Source organism: Telopea speciosissima, chromosome 2 (genome assembly GCF_018873765.1).
Source record: "Telopea speciosissima isolate NSW1024214 ecotype Mountain lineage chromosome 2, Tspe_v1, whole genome shotgun sequence".
Classification (NCBI taxonomy): Eukaryota; Viridiplantae; Streptophyta; class Magnoliopsida; order Proteales; family Proteaceae; genus Telopea; species Telopea speciosissima.
In genome coordinates this window covers 69,836,919-69,858,624 of record NC_057917.1, presented here as the reverse complement: position 1 = coordinate 69,858,624, position 21,706 = coordinate 69,836,919, and the positions used below count along the sequence as shown (strand labels likewise).

General features: G+C 37.5%; 3 protein-coding genes and 1 non-coding gene across 4 annotated transcripts in view; 1 reads left to right on the top strand and 3 right to left on the bottom strand.

Moving 5' to 3' along the window:
* Nucleotides 1-4,468: 4,468 nt before the first annotated feature.
* LOC122650300 (protein NSP-INTERACTING KINASE 1-like) lies at nt 4,469-7,981 on the bottom strand. Its single transcript, XM_043843686.1, has 11 exons — nt 7,766-7,981; nt 7,510-7,642; nt 7,302-7,373; nt 7,055-7,198; nt 6,871-6,942; nt 6,726-6,785; nt 6,513-6,610; nt 5,885-6,034; nt 5,431-5,772; nt 4,959-5,338; nt 4,469-4,818 (listed from the first exon to the last, which is right to left on the bottom strand). The coding sequence occupies exons 1-11, from the start codon at nt 7,866-7,868 to the stop codon at nt 4,498-4,500; spliced, it is 1,875 nt and encodes a 624-aa protein (XP_043699621.1). The 5' UTR covers nt 7,869-7,981; the 3' UTR covers nt 4,469-4,497.
* A 560-nt stretch (nt 7,982-8,541) lies between these two features.
* The window catches only part of LOC122650301 (phenylalanine--tRNA ligase beta subunit, cytoplasmic), a 75,455-nt gene continuing 62,290 nt past the window's right edge, over nt 8,542-21,706 (top strand). The window contains exon 1 of the mRNA XM_043843687.1: nt 8,542-8,551. The gene's annotated coding sequence lies outside the window, so the exon portion shown is untranslated. The remainder of the gene's footprint in view (nt 8,552-21,706) is intronic.
* Nucleotides 15,767-21,181, bottom strand: LOC122650305 (H/ACA ribonucleoprotein complex subunit 2-like protein). Its single transcript, XM_043843697.1, has 5 exons — nt 21,158-21,181; nt 20,995-21,127; nt 20,590-20,659; nt 17,459-17,564; nt 15,767-15,964 (listed from the first exon to the last, which is right to left on the bottom strand). The coding sequence occupies exons 2-5, from the start codon at nt 21,119-21,121 to the stop codon at nt 15,803-15,805; spliced, it is 465 nt and encodes a 154-aa protein (XP_043699632.1). The 5' UTR covers nt 21,122-21,127; nt 21,158-21,181; the 3' UTR covers nt 15,767-15,802.
* TRNAH-GUG lies at nt 21,393-21,464 on the bottom strand. The gene has a single exon. It is a non-coding gene; the product is annotated as a tRNA-His (tRNA).

Genomic DNA, 21,706 nt, shown 5'->3' with positions numbered 1-21,706 from the left:
ACATGCTCATGTGTCTAGCGCGATTGGGTGGCATTCTTTCTCCCAATGTAGACTGTCATCTTTTGTAATCTTAGCTATCTCCTCTACTAATTTTAATTTGAAATTGTATCAATGAGATGCTTGTCTCATCCTCTATCACATGAACTAACTTAAGTACGACCATGTGATAATACTTCACTAGGCATAGTAACAGGAAGAAAACCCTATAAATATAATATAATCTTCTTCAAGAAAAAAAAAAAAAAAAAAAAAAAAAAAAAACTTCTATCTATTCGATTGTATCAGGTTATTGTTATGTCATTCCCGAATCGTTATCCCCTCCAATTCGCTGTCCCCTCCAATTCCTCCAATTTCTCACATGATGGCAGAAATGACCACCTTACCTGAAAACATTGCCCAAGGTGGGATCCACTCCCCCCCTATTAGAGAAATTGGAGGAATTGGAGGTGATAATTATTCGTCATTCCCCACTCATCGTAATTTTGAGGGTGGATCCAATCTGTTAAGAGTATAATTTCAAACTACAAAGGAAAATCTTGAGGGCAAATTTGACCAGAAAGAAAGAGAAGGGGCGGAGGGGGCAAGGCATGATCATAGATCTAAAACTCGAAAGTCCCAACTACATGTCACTTGTATTTTATTTTAAATAAAAACCATATTAAACACGTGTTATTTTTTAATCAGAATTTTTTTTAAAATTATTTAAGTCTAAGCTTTTTTAATACTCATGCAAATCGGAGCCTTTTTTTTTTATTTGTTGTACCCCTACTTACTACGTTTTATGATAGTAAAACGGATTCGACTCATCTCTTGGGAGCCCAATGTCCATCGGGTGCCCAGTGAGGCATCCAATGATTGGGTTACTGGACGCACATGCGGATGTGTGACTCTGCTTAGCGCCCAACGTGCATTTTGGTGCGTGCCCAACAATCCAATCGTTGAATGTCTCATTGGGTACTGGGCTCCTAGAAGAGAAGCCTAATCATAGTAAAGCCTCAAGTGCCCAGCCACGTGGAAGACTATTTTATTAAGGATATCTTAGGCCACACACGGTGACCAACATTCTTCAATGAATGCAAGATGAAGGAATTAGTTATAAAGATGATATTATTTTACACCGTCTCGCATTGATTATTTTAATAATTATTTTTTATAAATGATATTTAGGGAGAAGGTTCTTTGAGCAAGCTAATACTCTACATCTTCCCACATCTATTTTTTTAATTATTGTTTCTCATTTAAAAAAAATTTATTATGGGAGAAAATATGCTATCTAGGAATGTGCGGTGTACTGCCCCTGTGCCTAGACACAGGGGCGTGTGAAGTGACCGCCACACTCCTATGGATAGACAGAAAATCCCAGGGGAGCGACGGTCATTTTGCACGTGCTTGTGTTTAGGCGTAGGGGCAGTGTACCACATGCTTCCAGGTAACGTTCTGTTTCTCATTTATTATTGGGAAAAGATCTCTGTTCGGAAGTGTGGCCTACGCTAGTACTCCCATGAGTCTATCTCTCTCCTCCCCATATGAAAAGACACCCCTACTCCCTTGTTTTAAGGAGTAGAGAGTAGACACATGGAAGTGCTGACGTAGGGCACACTCCCGTACAGAAAACTACTTCCCTTTATTATTATATTACATGTCAGAAGGCGTAATTTACGCTAGAGGTGCACCGCTAGCGTGCAGCATGTGGGTGGCGTGCTGAACTCTCTCCGTTTATTTAAATAATGAAACCCAAGCGCGGGGACCAAAAGAAAAATAATCCAACACAATTTCATTTTAAAGAAAATCCAACGGGTAAAACCCTTTAATTAATCATGGGTTTAAAAATAAATATAAATAACTTAAGCATAGCCCTCCTCATGCACGCAACCCAAAAAGGAAAGCAACATGTATCGTACGAATAAAGGATCAGTTGAAATATCAAGAATGCCCTCAACACAGTCTTAGATGCAATTTTTATTTTTTTTAAGTTAGGCGAAGAGTGGGAGGACATGCAACTGCTCCAAGCCATGGTTTGAGGTATAGGTATGGGATCCCCCATATCAAATGATCCATATTAGTATCATTAGCCATCGATCATGTTACCATGTCAAAACTGTATCAGTGAAATTGTACAGATCTGGAGTAGAATAGTAAAAGAAATCTATTATTTTTAAGAAAATTAAGGACAACTTGTTTGATACAGGCCGATCCGTGCCAATTTGTATCAATATTGTATTGATTTGAAGGTCGTCGATACTCGATCTGATATTGTGCACTAAAACAATGCTTCAGGCACTCTGGAGGTTTGAATCAATGGGGGGATGGCATGAAAAGGAGTCTTACCCAAGGTTTAAAATCTCGTTTCGTTTCGGTGTTTTGATCTGGCTGAAAGTTTTGAGATACCGAAATTTCGATGAAATTTCATCAAAATATGATATTTTTTCTGTAGGTGTAAAATGCTAAAATGATCGAGATTTTTGAAATTTTCGAACGAGATGACCGAGATTTTCAAAACGAGCTGACTGAAATTTATGAAAATTTTGAAATATTGCATTTTTTTTGAATTCGATGTTGTATTTTATTTCGACTCGATCAAGATACTCGAAATTCTCAAAATCTCGATCGAGACAAAAGAGTTTTTGTATTATGGTCTTACCCACCACATCTACTATTCTAGTCATTCTTTCTTTTCTTTTCTTTTTATTTTTGGGTAAGATCTTTCATGCCATAGCTTTATTATATTGAAGCTTAAATTAGGAAGTAGATTAGTAGAGTAGAGTGCCTCAATAAAGCCACCTTTGTCGGTGTGTCCTGCTGGCAACCTAATCTACCGTGATTAAGCCAGTCAGTACGGCAGTCTTCTGCTTCCACCTGTGTGATGGAATGCTTTGTTTGTCGCTCAACCCAAATACCCTGAAATTAAGCTGAAATTATCAGGAGCTCGACAGTGCAGTAGTGCTAGGTGGAGATGCCGACATGTGTGGTAGGTCAAACATCCAACAGTTCGAACTTAACATAGTCAATGAGTTTGGACGATTGAATGGCCGCGCTTTAATGACATTTCCATTAAAAATAAAATAAAATGTTGAACCATGATTCTCTCACGTACGTAGGTCATCATTGTTTTTAGTTATTTTTACAATACACAACTCACTTTTGATTGGTGGATAATTTTGTAGGATGAAACTTAATTTTGGATAATCTAGTAGTTTTTTATAATTTTAAATAATTGTTTTTATTGTTTGAAAATGTGAAATTGACTTAAGAATGCATACCAAACACTGTCAAAATAAAATAATAAGTCAATATTAGGTCATGTGGGCCATACATAATAAGGTAAAATCCCCAGGTGGAAGGCAACTTTGAATCTCAATATTTATACCCAGACCCTTTACAGTCCCCTATAACTGAATTTTTAGATTTTCAAAACCATAAATGAGAGCCTTCAAGACTTCAAGCACCTTCTTCCTTTTAAAGGCATGGTTATACCAAAGTTTGCTTTCACCTTGATTGTCGCCACAGATAGGGTGGAATTGAGTTTTACACAAGAGGAAGTCAGGTCCAAAATTTCAGTCACAGCTGAATTTTACAACTTTATATGAATGAAACTCTGGTTCCAAGGTTGTGTTTGGTAGGATTCGGATCCTCTGCTGCTGCCTGCCCGTGCAGATGGCGTCCAGCCTCACACAGGCAGGGACAAAATGACCGCCCTACTCACTGCCTGGGTGGGGTCCACACCCTGCCTGTGTGAGGCTGCACGCCTGCCACACTGGTAGGCAGCAGCAGAGGATCGAAATTGGTGTTTGGTATGCATTCTTGGAATACATTCTAGGTCGATTCCGCATTCTCAGATGCTAAAAATAGTTGTTTTTATCGTCCAAGAATATGAAATTGACCTAGAATGCATACCAATCACAGCCCAAGTATCTTTATTGATCTCCATTCTCATGTTATCCAATTTTTACCACTCTCCATTTAAAATGAACCCAAAAAAAAAGAGGCTCAGATCAATCAGTTTCAACTCTAGAAATATATGGCTAGTGTAGGAAGAAACATTGAAAAGAATCTCTGTAATATAGAGTGTATGCTTTGCATACAATGCTCACAAGAGATCTTTGAATAGGAAATTAGAATCACACTGGTACACAGTATAATTCTTAGCTTCCTTGAACAGTAACATATCCTTTTTTATACCCTTCTGCTTTAAAAATTTTCAGTCTAACAAACAAAACCCACCATGTCAATAGCATTATTTCTTACAAACCAAAATGACTCTTTGGGCATCCCCAGAAAGATTCTTTACTCAACTGAGAGAAAAGAACAGAAACACTCAAATCTAAATAATGTCATTTAGTTCCTCAAATCAGATTATGTACAATCAAATTAATATTACAAACCTTTGGACCTTTGAGATGTAACTACCATAAAACAATCTCTTTCAATATAAGTTGTTAAAAATTATTCCTTTTTAATTTTAAATTTATTAAAAATTATTCCTTTTTGAGAAGTAATTCACCTTGGTCCTGAGAGCTCCATTGCTTGAACAAGTAATGAAGAGTCATCAGTGAGATCCGAATACCGCTCTGATGAGGAGAATTCATGAGCTCTGCATTTGGTTGCTTCAGCTCTCTGAGAAGCCTCCCATCTCTCTGCAAGCCCATCACCTTCAAGCATTCTAACCACTTCGGACATCTTTGGTCTATGTCCTGGAAGGAACTGGGTGGACAAGAGAGCTACTTGAACCATCTCCTCAAGTTCAATTCTGTCATAGTTGTTCTTCAGATCCTTATCAACAAGCATATCAAGCATCTTCTCTTGGTGAAGTTTCTTCACCTGCAATCATGATCAAGAATGATACTAATAAGTTATGGAGACATCTATGAAAATTAACTAGAAATGGATGTATTTGCTATGTAGTTATGCACCTAGGTAAGAACAGTTCTTGTATGTGAAATCATTGTTATGGTACTTACCCAGTCAAGCATTACGCCTTTCTGATTTGCTGCCTTACCAAATTCTAGAGCTCTCTGACCTGTGATTAATTCAAGTAAGAGGATTCCAAACCCAAACACATCTGTCTTCTCTGAGGATTGGCCTGTGGAGAGATATTCAGGGGCAATGTGTCCCACAGTTCCCCTCACAGCTGTTGTCACGTGCGAATCTCGATGATCCAAAAGCTTTGCCAACCCAAAGTCTCCTACCACTGCTTCACAGTAATCATCAAGCAATATATTAGCAGCTTTCACATCCCTATGAATTATCTTAGGGTCACACTGCTCATGAAGATACAATAGGCCCCTTGCAGCTCCCAATGCTATTCTCTTCCTAGTACCCCAATCCAAGGCTGGTTTTGCTGGAAGAGAAAAAAACAATTAAGGATAAACAAGAAGTTGGAAATTTTAACAGACGATCAGTCATTCTTAAATGTCAATATTCTTTAATTACCTTTAAGACGGGAAGCAACACTTCCATTGGACATGTAAGGATAAACAAGAAGTTTCTCTGTTGATGTCATACAAAAACCAAAGAGCCTGAGAAGGTTCCTGTGTACTGCTAGGCTGATCATCTCAACTTCAGTCTGAAATTGGATTTCCCCTCCAATTGCATTTGCATCTTTGAGCCTCTTTACAGCCACAAGAGTTCCATCTTGGAGATACCCTTTGTAGACATTACCAAATCCACCTTTGCCAAGAATGTTTTTGCTGTTGAAGTTGTCTGTTGCAATTTGAAGTTCCCTAAATTGGAATCTCTTCAAGTTGCCAAGGCATACTTCTTCATGATGTAGGTCTGAAGTTTTCAATGGATGGATGTTAGTAAGAAGGTTGAACAGATAGGCTGGTTTACAACTACTGAAATTTTGATCATGCTTAGTTTGTCATATTATTATCTGTTTACGAACCATTGACGTCGAAGAAGATCTGCTGGTTATGTCTTTGCCTCCACCAAAGAAGAAGTCCAAATCCAAGGATGAGGAGACAGATGCAGCCCAGGCTTGACCCAAAAGCAAGGGCCACCTTCTGATTTTTGGGTCTCCTTGAAGATTGAGCATCTTGAGAAACATAAAAATTAGATGTCAGGATCAACAAGAGAGAGGATAAATGGTACTGTAGAATCACCAAGATAGAAGAAGGATGATGGGATGAAACTTGGCTATAATGCCAGATTTTGAAAAACAGAGCACCAGAGGAAACCTTTGTTTACACATAGAGAGGAGATTAATTATTGAAAAAAAAGCAAGGGAGACCACATCATAGCATTTCTTAACTTTGAAATAGGAAGAGATTTAATAAATCATGATGAACTAAAGTGAAAAATGAAAAGCAAAGTATTCTAAAAGAAGTTAAGTAACAGAACTTTAAGAACATAAGAACTGTCAAGGGAATTGAATATTGAAAACTATGCATGCAACCAGTAGTTCATTATAACATAAGAAAAAGTATTGATGAAGGGCAGCATTTAAGTTTGAATAGAACTGGTGGGAATAAATAAGGAAATTTTCAAGATGCTGGCAAGTTAAAAGTTCATACCCTGTGAAGCATTCGAGCTGAAGCTAAGTGGCATCGGCATTGTTCCATAGCAGTCTTTTTCCGAGCCTGTTGCGCAGATTAGAGGGTTTCCTACAATGCTGCATCAAAGAAGGAAATAATACAGAGCATAAACAAGTTCAGCATCGAAAAACTTGACAGAAAAGAATGAAAAAGAAAGAAAGAATTAAGAGTGAATTATTTTGAGTGATTTACTTGAATGTTCTCGCAGGAAACCCGGGCACTGGACCACTAAGATTATTATAAGACAAATCCCTGCAAACCATAAAAAGAAAAATTAGATACAAATTCCATTAGAGAGGGAAAGAGAGATGAAGATACAATGAGTCAGAGAGATTACAGAAAGGCAAGCTGGGTCATGTTAGCCAAAGACATAGGCAATGGCCCATAAAGACTGTTGTTGTTAAGCCTCCTGGTCCAATTCAAAACTCATGATTAGATTCACATATCTCAAAATGCATTTTCCTGATTAGATAGAAACCAGAAAGTTTATGGTGTTTCAGCTCAACAATTTTCCTACTTACAGGTATTGGAGCTTTTGCAGGAGGCTCAATGAAGATGGAATTTCACCAGTGAATATATTATTTGAAAGATCAAGTGTCTGAAGTTGTAAGAGCCTCCCTAGCTCTGCTGGAATTGGTCCTGATATGTTATTGTTCTGTAAGAGCCTGCAGAATAACCCACAATTAAAAACATTGAATAAGCACAAAACAATTCCAGTTTAAGAATTTTCAGAGCCTTCACTGTCAATGTGTTTGTATGGTTTCTTACACTTTCTGGAGATTAGTCAAGTTCCCTATACTTGGAGAAAGAGTCCCAGATAAATTCTGACTTGGAGTTCCTCTGAAACAAAACCATACATCAAAAAGTCTTTCTGCATCTATTTTCTTTCTCAAGCAAAGACTCTTCCTGATTCTCCTTTTACTTCTTCAAATCACAAATGAAGCAAAGCTGGTTAATTTTCTGCAATAGTTCTTACAGTGCAATGACCAGACTCTCAGAAGAACAAGTGACCATAGTCCAGCTACATGGGTCAACAGAATCTCCATCCCAATCATCTAGAACACCATGAGGATCCTCCAAGGAAGCTTTTATAGCCATCAAAGCTTGAACTGCAATGGCCAAAAAAACAAAGAAGCCTAATTAAAGGACTCTTCATTTCCCACTTCTCTGAAAAATCTGAGAAGACAAGAATGCTGTACAGACCCAAAAAACCAGGGAAGAATTCAAATTACCTTCAAAGTTGACACCTTTGGGAGAGAGCAAACAACTTACAGGAGTCCAAATCAAGAACCAAGCCACAAAACATAAAACAGAATTTCTTCTCCTTGGTTCCATTGAGTTAAAAAACAAGTTCTAAAACCAGAGACCCAGGTGCCAAATCTGCTTGGGGTAATAGGAGAAGCTAATAGAGAACTAGTAGGAGTTTGAAGCAGAAAACACACCAAATTCTCCAACGAGTCACTATATTACATGACAACCCCACTAGTAAAGTTCCTCATGCTTCCCATGCCAGGAAATCCACTCACATCTGTCAGAGACCCAAGAAAGAAACCAGAAGTTTGGTGATTGGTAGTATAGAGAGAAAAAGAAACAAAGAGAGAGAGAGGTAACATGCCAACCACTGGTTCAGTAGAGTAAAGAAAAGAATATATAAAAGTGTAGAAAATTTAAACCAAAACGAGAACAGAAAGAAACCCAAATCTGGATTTGTTCAAAAGAGGAGAAAAACGGAAAATCCCAGTAAACCAATCATGCATATCTATAGACAAAGCTGGGTGGCATTTAGCTCTAGTATTACAAGGATTTAAAATCCAAAACAAGGTAAGAATTAACAAATTTAAAAATCCCAAATGAATGATCAAAATTCTTTGGTGGGTCAGTGAGTATTCTATTAAAATGGAGATGGGTGTACATTACATAGAAGAATTGGAGCCAGAGAGGAGAGAGAACACATAACAGTCAACAAATTGAAATTAAAAAAAGAAGAAAAGACTGGACAAAGAAGGAGAGAGAGAGAGTAGTTAGTAGGATTAGGTGTGTGATATTGGTTTTGATTTGCTTCAACTATGGCCGTTGGGAATCCAACATTCCTTGAGTTTGGCCATTCATTAAAGTCTCAAATATATATATATTTTTAGGAATTAATTAAAGAAAAATTGTGGGGATCTCGAGGGATTGGCTCGAGATTGGTGATGTAATCGCTCCTCGTGAGATCTTTGTTGTGGGGAATTATTTATGAAATCCTTTCTTTTTCAACTTTCTTCTTCTTCCAATATGGAGGTTGGGTTACTTTGTTTTGCTTTATTGATTCCACAACCACTAAAAGCACTCTCACACGGTCAGCACATTCAGCAGACAGTACTTCCAATAAAACCAATCAAAAGATGAAACTTTAAAAAGCAAAAGCTGCCAACTTCTCTTTCTCTCTCTCTCTCTCTCTAAATTATGAGAGAACACCACCCTGCAGTTGCAGGTGTTGTCTAAGTACATATAAAACATTCATTCATTCATTCTCTCTCTCTCTGTTACACGTGTGTGAATATGTCTCTCTCTCACACACGTGTGTGAACATGTAACAAGGCCTGGTTAGTAGGCTAGATGTAGCCCTCTCCCTCCTCCTTTGAGGTGTGATAGATTTTGGGGTAGAAGCCTTGAAGGTGTAAGTCTTGTTCTGATCAACAAATCAATTTTAGATCAAACACTGAATTCTGAAGCTGAGCTGCAGAGGGTGAATTTGGATGCAAAGTACTAGTGGCTAGCCTGGTTCAGGGTCAGTCCTCCTTGATAATACATCCCAATGCTGATGGTAATTTGTTTTATATGCATCAGTATAGGCTGGAGCAATCCAGGTTCTGAACCATCTTTAAAACTTATGCAATGATTATTTATGTATCTATTCTTTTACCCTCTTTTTCTTTTCTTTTCTTGACATATAGTCTTAAATCCTAATTGTGTAGGTTGTAAGTAGCTTCTGAAATGCCAATGTACACAGTGGGTTCCATATGTTATGATACTGTCCACTGCAGTCATATTTCAACCCACCCGATTTTGTTTCTAAGGCTCATTTCCAGACTTAGAACGCATCGTATCATGTGAAGATTGGTTGCCACACCTGTATGAATATTCCATGACCAAGGCACAGTTGATATGAGACTAAATTCTGTGACACAACAGATTTGGGATTAATAAAGAGAAATTTTTTGAAGAATATTTTGATCGGTTGAGCCTGTGCTGAAGTCCACCCGATCAAGCCAAAAATACTAATTTTTCAGTGCAATTTTTTAGGGCTATAATTTTTAATTCAGGTGAAGTTTTGTGAGTCATAATATTAATATCCAAATGACAGCCAATGTTTTACGACACTTCAACGATCCAAATGACAAGTCATAGGACCACTTGATTGGGGGAAAATTTGAACGTTTAAGGGGTGTACCGTGCCTCCAAAGTTCTATGTGCAATTAAGGATACTAATTTTCTATTTTATTTCTTTCTTGATTTACTTTGGTTTCCTTCTTCGTTGTAATCCAACCTTCTTATGTAAATGTCGTTTTAAACTAAATAAAACCATCTTGAAGTTTATAACCAAATTTGTTTTATTTGTTATTCTTCCCCATTGGAATTAGAGTTTCTCTACTTTATGGATTCGAGGGTTTGTTAGTGCTAGAACGACACCTAACCCCAATACTTCCTACTATGTCAGGTTTCGAACTTGGTTTACATGCAAGTGTATGCAATTCCCTCACCCAATTACATTCATAGTAAGCCTTCATTCGTAGTAAGCCTTCAGGGCGCAGATATCCCTTTTTAAGTTGGCTATCGATGGTTCTTCTGTAATATTTTCACCATGTGTGGGTTAGCATCCAGTTGTTAGAAGAGAACCACAGGAAACAATGCTTCCATTGATTGGCTTTTAATTTCTTTTTTATCCTTTTTCTAATCATCAAAGAAGAAGATTCTTTTTCTCTAATTATCACTATTACCATATGAGGGGGGAATTAATGAAGAATTTCTCATATCACCAACCTAAGAAGAGAGAAATCATGTGGAATCAAATATGATCAGAGCTTCTATGTCCCCCTCAACAAAGGTCTCCAATCCAATAGCACATTATAACTATATGACCCACTGATTAGCAAATTTGTATCTGGAAATGGAAGCCAAAAAGGGAGTCAACACTGGTGAGTGGGGAGATTTGACTAAAGATCCTAATGAATACACACATGCACTAGCTATAACCAAATGAGTAGGAAATAATTATTATTTGTTATATTATATGCATCAGTTTGCTTTGCTTGAATGGAGGGAGATGCTACTAGCTACTTCTATTTGATAATTTAGTACATACCCACATGATTTTGTGGTGTGGGGAAGAGTCTTTTGTTTGGAGCGTGGCCCCTACGCTAGTATGGGAACAATGGGAGTACACGTAAAAGTATCAATAGAGATGGGATTTTTGCTTTTTCATGGGGGTGGGGTGATTATTTTTTGTATCACATCCTATGTGTGGACACAGGAAAAAAAATATATGAAAAAAATAACACACGAAATTATTGCCTCGCCCTCATGAAATAAAAAAAAATATCATCCATGTTGATGCTTCTACTCAATCTCATTGACCCCACATTGGTACCAAGGCCACGCGATCAGACAGCGATTTTTTACCCATATATTATAAAGAATCAAAACTAGTTAACACACTTGGAACCCCACCCCTGTCCCTTCCATCTCACCAAAGCTACTCCACCCTGGAATGGAATTCTCCTCCACCACCACCAAAATGTTCTCTACTTTGGTAGCTTGTAGAAAGAAACTGTCTTTATACCCACCTCCACTGCCCCTAAATTTCTTTCCTTTTTCAATGTAGAACAGCTAGGAAACAAGCATGGTTCCTACAAAACACACTGTATTTGTCACAAGAGGGGACATGTCTGTCCCACCCTCTTTTGCTTTGTGAAGATAATGATGTTAATTACTGTTTTGAAAGGAACCCCCTCACACACTGACCAAACACTTTATTTATTCACTTTATCACCTTTTAACCCTTTCCAAATCAATAATTTGGTCATGGTCATGGTCATGGTGAGGACTCTTGTCATTAGATCTTCTTATTTTCTTTATCTTCTAAAGAGAATCTAACTAGCCTTTCAAATGAAGGTTACTTAGTGACAAGAAAATTGAAGTAAGTGGACTACAACTGCAGAAAAAGCTTTATCATATCACCACTATATCTAAATTAGTCATTTAAAAGTTGTATTAGTAGGGTAAGAAAATGAATCCAACTAATGATCCATAATTTTTGTTGAATATTGCCGACACCCTTGACCCTAGGATGTTTCAAATTCGAATCTCTATGCCAATAACCTGATTTGGTACATAAAATTAAGACCAAAGGTGATAAGATGTAACCCAAAAAAATGAAGCTTTGGGGTAGAGAGGTCATTTTCAAGTCATAAGCCTAGCAACCTTAGACTAATTTTGGGACTCCTATATCTATATGGTTGATGTATGGATAATCCGTTCTGATACCATTTGACAACAATCAATTCAAAAATAGAAATTTCAAGGTGCAAGAGGTCTTTCCTAAGGTCATAAGTTCATTAGCCAAGACTTAAACCCCTAATTCTTGGCAATGAAGTTGCACTCACCGCATCAAAAGGAGGATTGATTAACCAAGACTGTTAAACCAAACACCCAAAAACACGAAGATCGAAACAAGACAAAGCAAAGATGACACAGATCAGATTTAACGTGGTTCACACACCAATATGATGTGCTACGTCCACGGGCGAAGTTGAAGATGATCTACTATGCAATGGAAGAAAACACAATGGAGATATCTCAAGAACACCCAGACGGCAAAACAATAACTCTCTTCTCAAAATCGTAACACGAAAACCCCAAAAGTCATTTCTAAAGTCTTGCTTACACAACAAGACAATAAAACTCGGTTATGCTCCTTCAAGTCAGGTCGATCTATCCGCCCAAGCCCTCCGCTACCATCACAGACCTTAGAAAAAATTCCATTCACATTGCCACCAAAAATGTCGGAGCGGGGCATGTAGGAACAAAGACAATGACCCACTTAGGCTGTGTTTTGGTATGCATTCTTGGAGTGCATTCTAGGTCGACTTTGCATTCTGAGACCATAAAAACAACTATTTTTATCATCCAAGAATGAGAAATCGGCTTAGAATACATACCAAACACTGTTTTAATGTAAAATAATCATGAAATATGTGGATAGTGATTACAAACCATTCATAGTTCTTTTGAGTCTTGGTGCATGGTAGTAATAGTGGTGCCTTAGTGCTGCAGCTCCAAGTAGTTGGTCCCCCACACACTCCTTCCTCCCTTTGTAACTTCAAATTTCCCTGAAATTGACTTAACCAGAGAGAAGACAAGGAACAGCTTCTAAGGATCACAAGCTGATAGTTTTTTTTTTGTCACAATAGCTGTTAGAGTATCAGTTGTCCCGTGTTCTTGCACTTTACATTCTAATTGCTTATTACAATTCCAGAGTTGAAACGATTCTCAAATCAAAGTTGTAGCAACTTGAAGACAAGCATCTTCAAAGCCTTTGTCTGTAGAGACTCTATCACTAACTCTCTCTCCTTACTGAAACGTCTCATTCATTTGCTCCAAGTGCCAGCCTATTGATTTGCATGTAACAGTTAGAATGGAATTGCATTATTTTATTGCCAAAAAACTACAAATGGAACTGTCTTTATCAAAAAAAAAAAAAAAAAAAAAAAAAAAAATTTATGCCACTCCTCATAATACAAAACAACAATAAAAACTATTTCGAAACAGAGACTTCTGACAATGTAAACAAGTAAAACTCACTTTGCTTGAAAGGGCTGCCAATCATACTACTCACTATTTCATTTTCTTGTAAAAACAAAATTCGTGATGGCTTAATCCAAATTTGGAAATTTGAAAACCAGTTTTTCAGTATTTTGGTCCAAAACCATTCTTTGGCTCCATGGGTTTGGGTAAACAAAGTTTGGATTCATCGTCATTTACATTTCAAAGCCAAACTCAAACATATATTATACATTAGCATTTTCCATTCTATTTCCAGTCAATCATATAAGGGTAGGTTTTCATGCACGGCTGTATAAAGAGGAACATGTTCCGATGTGTAAAATACGGAGTAGGGTTTTGGTCATGTCGACCACCTCTTCTTCTCATCCTCCACCTTTGTCTCCGCTAGCTTCGGATCCTTTTCATTTTTTTTAAGATTATGTTTGGATGTCAAGAAAAGTAAAAACATAATGAGACAAAAATCATGATGATGCAATGATTGTTTTATGTCTTTCTGTTCAAATTCAATTTTTTTTTTGAATTTTTTCTTTTCTTGATATCCAAACACAGCCTAAGAACACAAATTATTTGGATCGATAATAGAAGGGCTTGCTAACTACCTAGCCAAGAAACCTAAAGATGACCATGGAATCTTTCACATGACAGCTTATCAGCTACACAGAGGGTCCAATGAACATCCTGCATCTCCATCCCATCAAAAATTGTGGACATATAATTATCCATAACAGTCTCCACTCTTACGAAAAATTTCATCAGGAATGAATTTTTTTTTTTTTTTTTTTTTTTTTTTTGAGGGCCACCAGAAATGCATATTGAAGCAGAGAGAAATAAACCTCTAGAAAAGGTTAAGGGGTAATTAATTTTAGGGAAAAGGCTGATTAAAGCACCACTAGGGTGCCCAACATGGTTTTAGTGCATGGTATCGAAACGGATATCAGTAATACGGAAAATCGATATGATACCAATATAGTATCAGCCTGGATCGGCTGTATCGAATAAAATTACCCCTTGATTTCTTAAAAATTTGAGTTTTCGGATCATTTTACCCTTTTTCCGTACCGTGCTACTAATACAGTATCGATGACTAGCAAAACCGATACATATCACCCGTGATACCGATACTTAGAACCATGGTGCCCAACGTGTATCATCCTCTCTTTTTTTGAAAAAGACACATTTGCCCTCTCATGTCCAATTGTGTGATTAATGTATGTCACTAGCTTACCGAAAAATGATGGCACACCCAAACCCTCTCCCTTAATTCTATAGACAGTTTCTTCTTTTTTCACACTAATAATTAATTTTTTTTTTAAAGTCTAGAACACTCTTAACATGATTCGAAATAAAAGGTTAAGGTCTATAGATGGTAGGCCGAATTGAGAAGGACCACAATCATCGACAAAACCAATCTAATTGGAACAGCAGCCAAATCAATTGTCATTGTGATAGAAAAGTATGGGCAGTGGATTTCTTCCCCCCACCACCCCTCTCCCACACGCCCACGGCCACCCAAAGTAGATGCTATCTCCCATAAAAAAAATAAAAAATATGGCTTTATTGATGGGGGTCATTCTGTTCAAAGAAAAAGACTGATTTAACCATTCTACCCATGTTACGATCAGTTCAGTACTGTCAGTATTTAGGGTAACCATATGGTCATCATGAGTTTTATTCTGTAATGTTCTAGTGTCGGTAAGACTTGTTTCCTTTGTAGATTTTTGTTATTAAATTTTCTTTACTTTTGACTACAAATAAAAAGGTGTACAATTTTTCCACCTTTTATTTCAATAGCCAACTGCTTTTAATTTATTTATTTATTTATTTTTAAAATTTCACCAAAGGCCCTATTTGTTTTGCTGCAAAACTTTTCTGTGCAAATGGTACCTAACATGAAAATTTTCCTGTTTTTAATCTTTAAAAACATCTTATGTTAAATAAATAATTAAAATTTTCAATTTTACAGGATATTTTTTCCTTTTCTACCTTTTCATGGAAACAATCGGAGCAAGCTTATTCATTTGGACTGTGAAACTTACCAAATAACAAGAGCTAAATGTGAACAATAAATCTACAAATTTGGATGCCAGATGAGCTGCCATGTCTCAAAATAAAAATAAGAGACCAATCCATATCCAATATTCCAATACACCACCCCTGTTGAGATTGCTCTCCCTATTGATTATGAATCAATAGGGAGAGAAAGCAAGTATTGTTTTGATTTTGCTACTCAGTAGTCAGTACACGTGTTCAAAGCATGAAACTCAACTGGGTTCCTTCCCCCCACCCCTCCTCTCTCTAAAAAAAGGGATATTAATAAAGAAGGCTGCATCATGCTTCTTGTTCAACTAAGACCAAATCCAAAAAACTGGAATTATATGTATACATATAAGAATAATCGATTAAGCAAACCTTAGTACAGTGGTTGATTCAGTTCAGCTAACTCTTCAGAAGAGAGATAATGTAAGTTCAGCCACATTTGACACAACTTGATCATAATCTGCCTTCAGTTTCTCTTGTTCCTCCTGGCCCAGCTCCCCCTTGGTGGGCTTTGTTAGTACCAACACACAGCAAGTAGGCCTCTTGGTGGCTCCAGCAGTAGCAAGATCCTGGGAAGTCAATATAAATAATTTAACTATAATAAGCACCAAGACTTCCCATTCAAATATTGCATGTCAGGAGGAAGCCAAGGCTGCAGCACCATACATACACTACACAAACAGACTCATGGCATTGATGGAGGACATCACATAGTAACTTGATTTCTACCACCACATATACATAACATAAACCTAAGATAAACCAGGAAATATTGGTAACAAGTGATAGAAAACAAAATAAGACACATTAATGTAGTGGCAATGACGTGGATGGGCTGGCAAAACCCATTGTGGAAAGCCTAAGCTGAGATGGAACAGGCGACTAAAACCTCTGAAGACCAACCTCGAAATCCCCTTCCGTGGTGAGAACTGAAACCTGCAACTGAACTGCAGCAACATCTACCGCCAAGTTCTGTTTCAGGTTCTCCCACCATCTTTCCAGCCTGCAGTTTCAACTGGTTATCTAGTATGTTCGATAGAACCTTCACCTCAAATTTCAGACCAAATAAAGGCCTGTTGAGGGAGTTCTCGATTTGAGTCCCTGGTCCTTGGTTCGAAGATTGAAGACAATCTAGTGGTCGTGGCTTATTTCTAACCCCTATTTCTTGTTACCAAAATTCCCCCTGTTTTCTTCCTTATTTCTATTGTCCTTTATTTTATTTTCTACCACGTGGCCCTTGGTAATTCTGGTTAATTACCAGGTTGCAATTATCTCCTTATAATTGGGCTATATTTCTTTGGGCGGAACATTGCGATCCCAGATGGGATTTTCAAACCCTAGATTGCACCGCAAATGCAAAACAAAATAAACTTTAAAAGGCGGAATTTTTACCCCTCAACATGCATCGTGTAACAACTGAGAATGAAATTTAAGCCTCAAAATAAGCAAAAGGCACATAAATCAGATAGTGAGACATGGTATTACGCAAGAATAGTTAAAAACAACATAGGAAAGTAAATCTAAAAATATAGCATAGCTAAAAACATATCAGAACACTGGACACAAGATTTTAGTACCTGGTATTGATTGGTTAGAAAAGTTGAACTGTGTGTACCCTAACATAATCACAATCTGCAATACAGCAATTTCTACAAAACCAATGGCTGCGAGGCCACCACTAGGATAGTACTTAACCCAAACCACATGACAGTCCAATGAAGAATTTTTTTGGAGGAGAGACACTCCAAGATTAAACATTGGTTGCAACAATATTTACTGGTCAGGATAAAAAGATGAGAGTTGGGCAGTTAGGCTTATTCCACTGGTATATTATCAATGATATGAATCCATAATTGAACAATCAGAGTGATGGAAAGCCAGTTGAACAAGAGAACAGGATCTAGGACAGCTGCAGAGCATAGAGAACGACAACTTCAAATGTTTAATAACAGCCATCGAGGGGAAATAATCAGAAATTTAAAAAAATAAATATAAGTGCAATTATTATTGGCATAAAAAGAGAGGAACATAAAGACAGGAGTACCAAGAGAGTTGAGACTTACTTCCTTCGAGGGAACGTATACATAAGGAATATCAGATTCTTCACATAAGATTGGAAGATGCGTGATAACATCAATAGGAGAAATGTTTCCTGCTATAATGCATAAACTGCAACCAGAGAAAATCCAACATTTCACAAAGCTGAATAAACTTAAGGAGCCAGGACAAGAACACAATTAGTGTGTGTGTGTGAGAGGGAGAGAGAGTGCATGTGTATGAGCAAGCATTGCCTCACAGTCTCCAAACTTAAGCTACTTTAATGCATTACTATACAGAAAGAACAGACTTTAAAATAATGATAATAAGAACAATAACAACAAACCTCACGTTCAGTTACCTGGGCATTATTCTTTTTTTAAGAGATTTTGTTGAAAAGAAAGGAATACAAAATCAATACACAACAATAGCAACTACCACCTGCAACGGTTGGAAATCCTCAATAGGAACTACATAACAAGAAGAGGTCTCATTTAGAAACCATCCCTTGTGACTCCATCCTTAGCCTAATCGTTAGATATTGAGCTAATGGCATTAGATTAGTCAAGGAAAAAAAGTACATTCATGATCAATCACTGCTATGAATGAATTGAAACAAATAATCATGTCTTGGAATTCAAGTTTTTCACCATTCTTTGTGAGGGGGACAGGGGTTGGAAGCTCACATTCAGATGTATAACAAGTTTTCAAATAAATGATGTTGAGAAACACATGAAAATTCCAAACCATGTTAGAGAAGAAATGTTAGATCTCAATCAGGAACCTGGTGATGTCTGGACTTCACACCAAAAAGCAAAAGAAATAAACAAAGTAGAATGTTTGCCAGAAGTAAAAGGAAACAGACTGATCAATTACCAATGTACTATCCTATTACTAAACCATTGTTTATTCAATGAGTACTTTGTTAGGTTAGGGCCTATGAGAAGCCCTAGTCAACCACAAAACATCCCCAATTAATGTTTCACCAAATGCTAAATTAACAAGGACACAAAGAGTGCACATAGCATTGCCCATGTGATATTATACATTAATGCATATACCACAGATCACATGTCATTTAATAGCATATATTCATACTACAAAATGGATGGTAAAAAATCATCAGAATATATAGACAAAATGAATTACATTGGATAGCAATACATCCACAGTTTACAATGCCAATGGGAAAACTGGATCTAAAGATCATAGATTCTGCATCCACGGATTTTCTAGATCAAATTCATGGAGACATTGTTACTTGGATATGGATTTACTGCATCAAAATGTGTATGCATGCACAAAGCTGAACCTAAAGATGAACCACTGTTCTCTGCTTGAGAACTGCAGCTTAAGATACAGACATTTCACTAAAAGATACAAAATACAAAGATGTAAAATTGTTTAAATGAATTCATGAATTCTTCATATGCACTCAATTTGTACACAGAATCTTACAAATACATCAAGTGAAACATTGGCAAACATCCCATTCTGTCAAGAGTTATTGTCAGCGCATATCAGTAACTAAGGGAATCACAAACATTCTGTGATTTTCCTAGTGATACCAAGTAACTCCAGGCCTCTACATGCCAAATCCATCCGCCTAAAGCTAAGAAGGTTTTTCCAGGAAAAATTATTTATTATAAAATTTTTCTACTTACTAAGTAATATTATTTTTCCATAAATAATGGGTGAGATATCTGAAGAAAATAATTAAGAAGTTCTTTGTTCATAAATATTAACTCCCAAAAAATTAGCATAGTTTCTTAATGTTTCACATATTAAAGAGAGGTTACCATATCCTTGGGTCATGAACAGAGGGTACCGCTAAATCAAACCACAGGCTAAACCAACTAATTTTTCTTGGTGTCTCCCCTTTTCTCTACAAGCTTCACATAACATCATCCCCTTGGGATTAATTCAGTTAACTTCTATTCATACTTGGATGATACTTCTTTTGTTCATTGATATTAAGCTGATGTTATGCAAAGATGATCTTCTTGAAAATAATCACAACAATAGATCTCATCTACTGTAGTATCATCTACAGAAAGTGCAACGTGCCCAGAGGATGGTCAAATAACACTTCAGGATAAGGACATGCAAAACTGAATTTTCTTGACCTCTTTGCCAGACCAATTACTAAGCCATCGGCATGAGCTATGTTTGATGGAAGTGTGTGCATCATATCCAAATAATTAAATTACTTAATTCATTTCATTATCCATTCATACGGTCGTCACACTGGGTAATCTCTGGAATGATGATTCCATGACACAAGTGTAAGTGTACATACATATGTACATTGGACTGGATCACTTGAGAATCTTGAATGGAATGTTGTCGGATGTTTAAGCAACAAGATTCTCATTGGTAGCTTACGATTGGTCCTCTCCTCTCTCACTCCCTCATTTTGAGATTAGGGTTAATTTGTGAGAGTGATCTCCCTCTTGGTCGGGCATGTGTTGCGAAAGGGTTTTTACAAAGGTTTCCCAATGTAATTGGGTAGAGGAAGAGCTAAGTTCCCTAGAAGGTACTGCACGTGTGGTACTCAAGGTAATTGTTCTCACTTACAATGGTTGGAAAATTTGATTGTATCATGAGGAACAATCCTAGACAAGGTTTTAAAACTTAGAATCGGGAACAGAACCGGTCAGAGAGGATTCTGATCCGAATCGGATCCAAATCGGCCTGAATCAGTTCAAGAATCGGGAATCTAAGCTACTTTATGGTGAAAATCGAATCGGATTAGGAATCGGGAATCAGCCCATGAATCGGTCCAATTCAAGATGGATTCAGATCAGATTCAGCCAATGCGATTATGATTCAGGAAACAGCGATTAGGAGCAGTGGAAATCGGGATCGTTGTCAGCCGATTCGGATCCCAAATCCACCGATTCACCGATCCGACTCCCGAATTTTAAAACCTTGATCCTAGGTGATTAGTTGCATTACATTTATTTTTTCGGCTGCATTCATGAACCTACTCCATCAATGTGCACATGTACCTACAAAATATGCATCGCCCAGTACGTTCTTTCATTGTTTCGTAATACATTCACAAAAGGAGAGCCCATTAACACTCTAGAGAGCAAGAGAATATAGTAAACAACAATTCACCCGAGTATTGAAAACAGGTGTATGCGAAACTAACCCTTTGTTACCGCGTCGGATACTCTTAACCACCTCCTTCACTCCCCTTTTCAAGCATTTATGTTCAGAAGCTGGCAGAGAGCACAAATCTATAGTTAGGAATGGCTAATAAAGTAAGAGAACCCATTAACCGTTATCCAGAATTTCTTGCAAATAGAAACACAGACGAGAACTTGGTGGAGTAAGAAGAAGCATACATAGGGGTGGGGGTTTGAAATCAGGAGCCAATAAAACCAAACCGATAACGTGAGGAAAAACACTAGTGGCGGGGAGTGTGTGGAAGATTAAGACAAATCTAGAAGTGTTAAGGAGAGGAGCCCATCAACCCATTGAAGATTATGAGGGGAAATGTGAATGAAAGGCAACCAAACAAAACAAAGGGCAATGTTAAAGCATAAAAAAAAACCTCTTTTGACGAGCTTGTGAGCTCTCGTGCAAAGCTTCTTCCCCGCCAGCGGTTTCGCTATGGGAGCGAGAGCCAGGATCTTCTTTCTCTCCTTCTGTGATTTCTCCGTTTCACTGTCGCTTCCCATATCTCTAATCCTCTCCCCGTCTCGCAGTCTTGCCTGCTCTCTAGTAGTGGCGGAGGAAAGGAAACGAAACTGTGAAGGCCAACGCTTAAGAAGGGTTTATGGGGTTGTCGTCTCTGGTCTTCTGTTCCAAGGGTTTTAGGCTTTGAACCAATCGGAAATCTACGAATTGCAAGCGCCAAGCGCTTAATATAGTGATCTAATACATCGCGGAGCACGTTCGAAAAGAGGAGATTGAAGGGCAACAAATCAAACATTAAGAAAAAAGCATATCTGTGGCTGCTGGGATTCGAGCCCAGGTCTCTACGGCCACAACGTAGAATTCTTACCACTAAACTACAGCCACATGGATATTACATCTGCTTGTTAATCTAATAATCAATAAAGTCTATACACATAGATTCTCTCATAAACAGCAATTCGAGACCCCATAAGGCTATCATGGATTTAAAATCCACGGAGCTCTGAATAACAAATGATTCTTTTATTTATGAATTAGGACCAAGTTTTTCTTCAGCCGCTACACTACAGTGAATTGGAAATTCATTCATAGAGACACGTTCAGATGCACGCAAGGGGTATTAGAGG